Source organism: Tiliqua scincoides, chromosome 5 (genome assembly GCF_035046505.1).
Source record: "Tiliqua scincoides isolate rTilSci1 chromosome 5, rTilSci1.hap2, whole genome shotgun sequence".
Taxonomy (NCBI): domain Eukaryota; kingdom Metazoa; phylum Chordata; class Lepidosauria; order Squamata; family Scincidae; genus Tiliqua; species Tiliqua scincoides.
In genome coordinates this window covers 92,093,502-92,101,170 of record NC_089825.1, presented here as the reverse complement: position 1 = coordinate 92,101,170, position 7,669 = coordinate 92,093,502, and the positions used below count along the sequence as shown (strand labels likewise).

The 7,669-nt window shown below is 46.5% G+C and overlaps 1 protein-coding gene across 1 annotated transcript in view; it reads right to left on the bottom strand.

Moving 5' to 3' along the window:
* Positions 1-5,069: 5,069 nt before the first annotated feature.
* Positions 5,070-7,669, bottom strand: part of LOC136652340 (uncharacterized) — a 40,004-nt gene continuing 37,404 nt past the window's right edge. Inside the window, exons 3-5 of the mRNA XM_066629276.1 lie at positions 7,360-7,445; positions 7,053-7,214; positions 5,070-5,992 (exon numbers count right to left, since the gene is read on the bottom strand). Of these exons, the coding sequence (XP_066485373.1) occupies positions 5,764-5,992; positions 7,053-7,214; positions 7,360-7,445 (477 nt within the window). The 3' untranslated portion in view covers positions 5,070-5,763. The remainder of the gene's footprint in view (positions 5,993-7,052; positions 7,215-7,359; positions 7,446-7,669) is intronic.

Genomic DNA, 7,669 nt, shown 5'->3' with positions numbered 1-7,669 from the left:
CTTTGGGGGTGACCCCCCACCAAGAGCATCCTGATCCACAGGGAAAGCCAGGCCATGCTGCACCACTCCAGGGCTGGAAAGCAGGCCTTCCCACACTTGGGGGGTCACCAGCAGCATCCCTTCTCCCTCCTCCTCTCCCAGTTCTTTCCCCGCAGTTCCTCTTTCTCTCTCGGTGCCCTCCCCTTTTCTGTCGCCGGGGTGGGTCTTCCCCCTCCCCCTCGCCCCTGTTCACCCGCAGTAAGCCCTCCTTTCCTCGCCTCCCCCTCGCTCAGCATCTCTCCCCATCCCCCTCGCCATGCCGGCTCCAGCTGCACAAGGAGTTTCCCATCAGCCCTTGCGCCGCTTGGTACCTTCCTTACCGTTGCTGGCGCCGCCTGGGCATCTCCCAGCCAGGTGGGCGCCCTTTCCGCGGTCCAGCCCCGCTTGGATGCCACGCCAGAGTCCTCCCGCCCAACCAGAGGACAGGATCCACCACGCAAAAGGCAGAGTAGGGGAGTGTTTGGGAAGAGTTTGGGGTTCTTCCGTCTAGAATTAAAGTTGCCTGGGGGCGAACATGATCGAGTCAGCATTCCTAACCTCATTTTCCTGGGAGTAAGTTCCATTGAACACGCAATAGGACTTACTTCTGAGTAGACCTGGTTCGGATTGTGCCCTGAGACATTCATTATGCAGGGGGTGGATAGAAGGACGTGCTCTTTTCCTTTCCACACAATACCAGACACTGACCCCCACCCCTGGGGACACCCCCCCACCAGACCCCCTACTGAAATGGAGTGCCTGGAGAGTTCGAACTTGCAAAAGGAGATGTTAACCGGTGGAACTCCTTGCTACTTAGTATGGGGGAAGACATTATGAAGGAGATGAGTAGAGGGATGTTCTTTTCCCTCTCACACAGCACCAGAATCAGGGGACAGCCACTGAAATGGAGTGTCTGGAGAGTTAGGACCAGCAAAAGGAAATGTCAGTCCTCAGTGGAACTTCTTGCCACATGGTATGGGGGAAGACATTAGGCAGGGGATGAGTAGAGGGATGTTCTTTTCCATCTCACATGACACAAGAACCAGGGGACAGCTGCTGAAATGGAGTGTTGGGAGAGTTAGGACAGACAAAAGGAAATGTTAATCGGTGGAACTCATTGCCACATGGTATGGGGGAAGACACTGTGCAGGGGATGGATAGAGGGATGTTCTTGTCCCTCTTACAGGACATCAGAACCAAAGCACAGCCACTGAAATGGAGTGTTAGGACAGACAAAAGAAAATATTTATCGACCCAGCTTGTGATTACATAGTTGGTGGAATGACTTGCCGCAAGATGTGGTGATGGCATCTGGCCTGGATGCCTTTAAAAGGGGATTGGACAAATTTCTTGAGGAAAAGTCCATGACGGGCTGCAAGCCGTGATGGGTATGTGCAACCTCCTGGTTTTGGAAGTAGAATGCCAGGTGCAAGGGAAAGGCAACAGGATGCAGGTCTCTTATTGTCTTGTGTGCTCCCTGAGGCATCTGGTGGGCCACTGTGAGATCCAGGAAGCTGGATTAAATGGGCCTTTGGCCTGATTTAGCAGGGCTGTTCTTATGCTATTATGAATACAATGTAGATTAGGACTAGTTACATAAAGTATGTTTCCCAGTTTTCCAGAACTCCTTTTCAAACTGGGTATTAAACTGAGAAAAAAGGCAGGAACAGAGATAAATGTGTTTTAACATGCCATTTGAAGAATTCTGTGGAACTCCAAAGCTTGCTGACTACCAGATGCTATCAGAGTTAGCCCCTAAGGATGGTATCATCCTCCTTTGGCTGTGGGTGTCTTCCTGGATCAATGTGACTGTCTGTGATTTCTGTGTCTTTATCAGAGACAGTCACTGTTTTCTGTTACTTGTCCTTAGTAAAACATTGACCTTGTTTTTGGTTTATGGGGGTGCCTTGTTACAATTTTGGTTCTGAAATGCTGGAGTTGGTTCACGATCTCTAGCAGACAAATCCCTGCAGCAGAATAATGCATCTTGTCTTTATTTTTCATGTTTTTATACCACCCTTCCTCCAATGAGCTCAGGGTGGTATATATGGTTCCTCCCTGCTTATGTCCTCACAACAACCCTGTGAGGTGGGTGAGGCTGAGAGATAATGACTGGCCCAAGGTCACCCAGGAAGCTTCATGGCTGAGTGGGGATTTGGATCTGGATCAGTAGCGTATCTGGAGAAGGGCAAAATGGTAAATACTGCAGGCACCGCAACAAACTGTGTTTGTGGCCTGTCCCACTAGCCGCCAGAGCCATTCCAAGCAGTGACAACCACACAGGAGACACCATTTGGTTTGGTGAGTGCCTGCACATTGCCGTCACTGCCCAGAGCAGCTCTGATGGCTAGTGGAGGGGCCACTTGCACCATTTGTTGCAGCACCTGGAGTACTTACCATTTTGTCCCCCCCTCTAGCTACACTACTAACCTGAATCAGGTCTATCACCAGACCCACTACACCATGCTGGCTCTCTTTACTGCATAAGTATGGGTTTGTTATACACAGAAAGACACTCTGTGTATACTCAGAGACACTTTTTGTGTGCATTACTACATGTCAGGGCTTAGTCTGGCTCAGATGAACCCCTGGGTCTCACTTCTAGAAGTTCTGACATCCTAACTTCTCTATCCCAATAAACTTGTCCTCAATCCCAGAAAACAGGAGCCGTTCTGAGGGGCCTCCCACACTATTGAACCCCAGCTTACTAGAACATATCTACATTCCTATGAACCCAGGAGACCTGCCTCACAGTTCTACTGCTGTGTGTGTCTCTCTTTGAAGAGAATGGGGCATCATAACCTTCTCTAACCTATTAAAAGCCATGAAATTTTAAGTGCATGCCAAATATACTTTATATTTGGCATGCACTTAAAATGTGCTTAACCAAACAAGATGGGAAGAAGATCCCTGAGGGAGGAAGTTCCGTCAGGAATGGAAGTGGGTATGACACCAGTGCCCAGAACACCCTGGGTAGGTCTGAGTTCCTTATGTCTACTACGAAGTGTCCTCCAAACATCATGATTACAATGGCAAGAGACTACAAGCTCAATCCTATGCATGTCTACTCAGAAGTAAATCCCATTCTAGTCAATGGGGTTTACTCTCAGGAAAGTGTAGATAGGATTGTAGATAACCTTGTAGATTGTAGATAGAAGTGTAGATAGCCTACACCATTTAATGCATCTGCTGAAGTTCCACAATCTTGCCTTTTTGCTTCTGCATGTCGCATTTGGATGGGAAATTAAGTGATGAGGAAAGTCTGAAGACAGTAGTCATTTGGGCTAGACATGAAAAGAGTTTGGCTTTCTGGATCATTTTCAACTTAAGAGGGTATTGGACAAAAGCATAGGAAGAGGGCGTTACTGAGTCCAGTATTTGGCTTATCTAGATCAGTGACATTAACCCTGGTAACAACTTTTAGATTGGTTTCAGAAAGGGTTTGTCCTCATCCTTAGCTAGCATTGAACCTGAGACCTTCTGCATACAAAGCAAATACTGTTCCTCTGAGCTACAGCCTCTCTCAAAGAAATACCTTTCTTATACTGAGACTGAAACCTGGTCCACTTGGCTGATAGCCAGGAATTCTAATCACTGACCCATACGGGAAGGAACTGGAAACAATGGTTCACACTCTTTCCACTGAGGTCAGCAATGGGCTTAAATGAGAGGAAGGTTGACATAGGCTGCAATTCTAGGTATACTTACTAGGAAGCCTCATGGAAATACAGTATATGGGACTGAGAAGTAAACATGCTTAGAATTGGACTGTTCACTAGGAAAAACAACAATTGTTGACTCTGCGCTTGCAGGTTTTCATATCACTGCCAGGTGCTTTAAGTGTAAAAAAAAAATCTTATTTCGGTGCTGGAGATGGGATTAGATCTCTCCCGGAAGTGTGATTCAAAGGAACAATCATGCAGAGTCTCATCCTGAACAAGCACCCTTTCCCACCACTTTTCCATATTGGCAATTTTGAAGTTGAAAGCATCTCTTAATCCCTGTTGGTTCCTCTCCTCCATCAGGTTCACTCAGCAAATATGGCTCTATGAGCAGGAGCTGCAATTCCTGTCATAGTGGCTGTGCAACTGAGCTATGAATAAGGAGTCCTCTGGTTCAAATGTTGCCTCTGCCCCCCCCCCCAACCTACCAGTTGGTCTTTGGCAAGCCTCAGCCTCCGTATTCTCCATCTGCAATATGGGGATAATAATACTTACCCGTACAGGACTGTTGTAAAGGTTACAGCAAGATAATGCACATGAAGTGCATTGCACATTCAGAGAGAACTTTATTGTTGTTGTTGTTGTTGTTGTTGTTGTGATTCTATTAAATTTTATTAATTTATTAATATTAGTGAACAGGTGATGCTGCCTGAACTCTAAAACAGATGAGGTAAAAGGGGAAGAGGGAAATTGGTGATGTGCTAATGATGATCTAGGAATGTGAAAATAATGAATGGAGCTCAAGCTGCTTGTAACTGTGTTGATCCACAAAAATGATGCATAAAGAACATTTCCATGGTTGTCCAATACTCGGCCAACTAGTGGTTTACTGCAAGCACTGATAACAATAGCCCTGCACTACGGCAAGCTTTTGAATTGAATTGTATCGATCTGTCTTCATGGACAGCTGTTTTGTATTAATAGTAGTGGAATTAGCAGTGCAGGTTCAGAATATGTCTTTTGCGCTCAAAGCTTGCTGGTGTTCAGCAGGCAAACCGAGGTATACAAGAACTCAATCCATAATTATGTCTTTGAACAGAACACCCAAGGCTTGAGAAGGCACCTTATTAGCAACTCACCCAGCCAGTCAGATATACAAATTCATCTCTTGCAAGCCCCGGCTCATGCCTTTTTACCATGACAGCAACATTGATCAGTGGTGAGTCAGAGGTGCAACAAGTAGCCTGGCTTCTCTAGGAGAGGTGTGACTTTGAAAGAAAGTTGGGGCTGGGCCAAAATACATCCATTCCCAGCTCCTTCTTTTCCTACGCGTGCAACTACTTCATCAGAGACATCAAATTAGACACACTCCAGATTCATTGATGTCTTTACTTACAATTCTTACAACCTTCTCACGAACACATCCATGTGAACAAATGAAGGAAAGAATTCCACAAGCCATGGAATGCCCTGAAAGTCTCTTGGATTCTACCCCAGAGACTCGCCTACCCTGTCTGCCCTGTCTCAAGTTTGCAAGGTCCATTTATCCTTTGCGGAGGAGCTCTTTCCATAATGCTGAGATGTTCCAGGTTCTTTCTGGAGATTCTTTAATCCCTTTTCAATTGACTTCCCAAACTCCTAGTGTCCGCATTCTACATTCCAGCAATGTGCTGCTGGCCCAGTACACTATCAGTTCAACCACTATCAACACAATTCCACTGTATAAGAATAGCTGGGGGCAGTGCAGAGCAGTGGGTGATCAATCCCATCCTAATGACTGTTGACAGATGTCCACTCTTGACATCTACATCCTTAACAACTTTGTGCAAATACCAATTGCCCAGGTATGAATCAGGATGGGAGACATTAAATGCTGTAACTGGAAGAAACCCCACTTCCCCACTTCTACCCCCCCACTGTCCATTCTTGCCAAGGAAGTCTCTGTAAGTTCTCATTGCTGTTTTTGAAGCAGAGCCTCCAAGCACTAGGGGGAGGGTGAGTCACAAGTCTGTCTTCCAGGTCCTTGTGGATGCCTGGAGCCTGGTTCTTATCGCCCATTGATCTCTCAACACCACAGCGTCTCTTAGGTGGGAGTGGACACACCATGCCCAACTGCCCGACGTCTTCGGCGACCATAGCCCATGGGATCTGTTGTGCCCTTGTTGTTCTTGTGGGATTCATCCTTCTGGTTGTTGCTCCCATAACGGTATAGGAGACTGGCAAGGTTCTGGATCTGGCAGGTGCCAAGGTGACATCCACGCATGGGGGGCGAGGCCAGGAGGTACCGGGGAAGACGACGCACTGGAACAAAGCTGTGGGTAGAAAATAGACTGTGAAGGATTCTGAAGTCTCAGAGAGGACTGCTGAGATTAGAGCACAAGGGACAGAGAAACAACTCCAGATTGTGTCTGGAAGAAAATGAAGGCCAATCCCTGGAGTTGAGGATGGTAGTGGTATTGTCCCAGAACCAGAGGCTGTGTTCATTGAGTTCTCTTTTGAACAAACTAAGTTGCATTATCTCAAAGTTGCATTGCCCTTATGTCAGTGCTGGAAGGTTAGTTAGGATTGCAACCTTAGATTAATCCACTAAACCCCTTTTTAACTGACCAACAAGCACCTCCAATTAACTGGGAAATACGCTTTTTAATATTAATTAAGAAGGCAATGCCTTTTCAAAGATTACATGTGCTACAACACAAGCACCATAAAAAAAAGCTTTTTATCCAAAATGGTTGTTTTTGCCATCGGTCAATGACTATACATACTACTGTATTCGTATTCATAGATTAATCAATTGATGTAGAATGACAGATGTGATTACAGTACAATCCTAAGCATGCATATTCAGAAGTGAATTCCATTGTTTTCAATGGGGCTTGTGCCAAGCAAAGAGTGTATAGATTGCAGTCTTGGTCAATGGTTAACTAAGATGTCTTTAATCAGGTGACAGCCCTAGTCCAGTAATTCTGTACCAGTCCAGGTAAGCTTCCTACTCCAGAGATTCTATGCCAGTCCAATGGGGGCCTCAGACACGCAGTAGTCCCAGTTCTGGCCCGGCACCCACAGCTGCTATTTCATTGAGAAAAACAAGCAGGCAAGGGCCACATGACATACTTAGCAGGAGTACGCTGGCACTTATTAGGAACAAATCATTTCATCGCCACATCCAAAAAAGCTCCACTTGCAAAGTTTGTGTCTAAAAGCAATTAGAAGTCACCAAAGCTCTACAAGAGGATAGATGATTATTAGATCTAGTGGGGCCGGACTGGCCTGAGCTGAGTAAAGACATCAAAGAGATCCAAGGGAGACACCAGATTCTGACACCATCACTCCACTCCCAGACCACCATCTCTCTCCCACAATGCCACTCACCTCTCAATCAAGTTGAGCTGGTTTCTTGATCCTTCCAACTGTGCCCATCTGGCAGGTCTGTCCCCTGCTTCTGGTCCAGACTCCTGAGGAGCTCTGTCATTAGTGCCTCCATGGAGTTTCTGCAGCTGTTTGAAGAAGGAAACCACAGGAGGAGGCTGCCGCCTGCAGGAGAATGGGAAAAAGGGAGAAAGCAGTTAAAACCTCGAGGAGAATGCCATACAGTTGCATCATTTTTTCTTTGAACTACTGGCCTTCATCACTGTTCCACCCTGAATCTTCCCCAGCCCTTCTGCATCCATGTACTCACCTGTCTGGCATGCCCCAGGGCTGACATGAGGATGTCATCAGCAAACAGAGCATCACAAGGAGACCTCTTGAATCCATGGTTGTGACCTGAGAAGGAAGAGACAAAGGTTTGTCTCAGACAGAGCCCATCCCAGCTTAATTCTGGAAATTTCAAGGTCAAGGCTCAGCACATGTCATAAATAGAGTGCCTGAGAACATGTGCAGAGTGTCTTTTCCTTGCTATTGATAACCACAACCCTCTTTGCACGACTTGGATTAGAAGATTCTGGTGTGTCTGTGTGATTTCAGCTCCAGCAAGTGACACCTTTCCC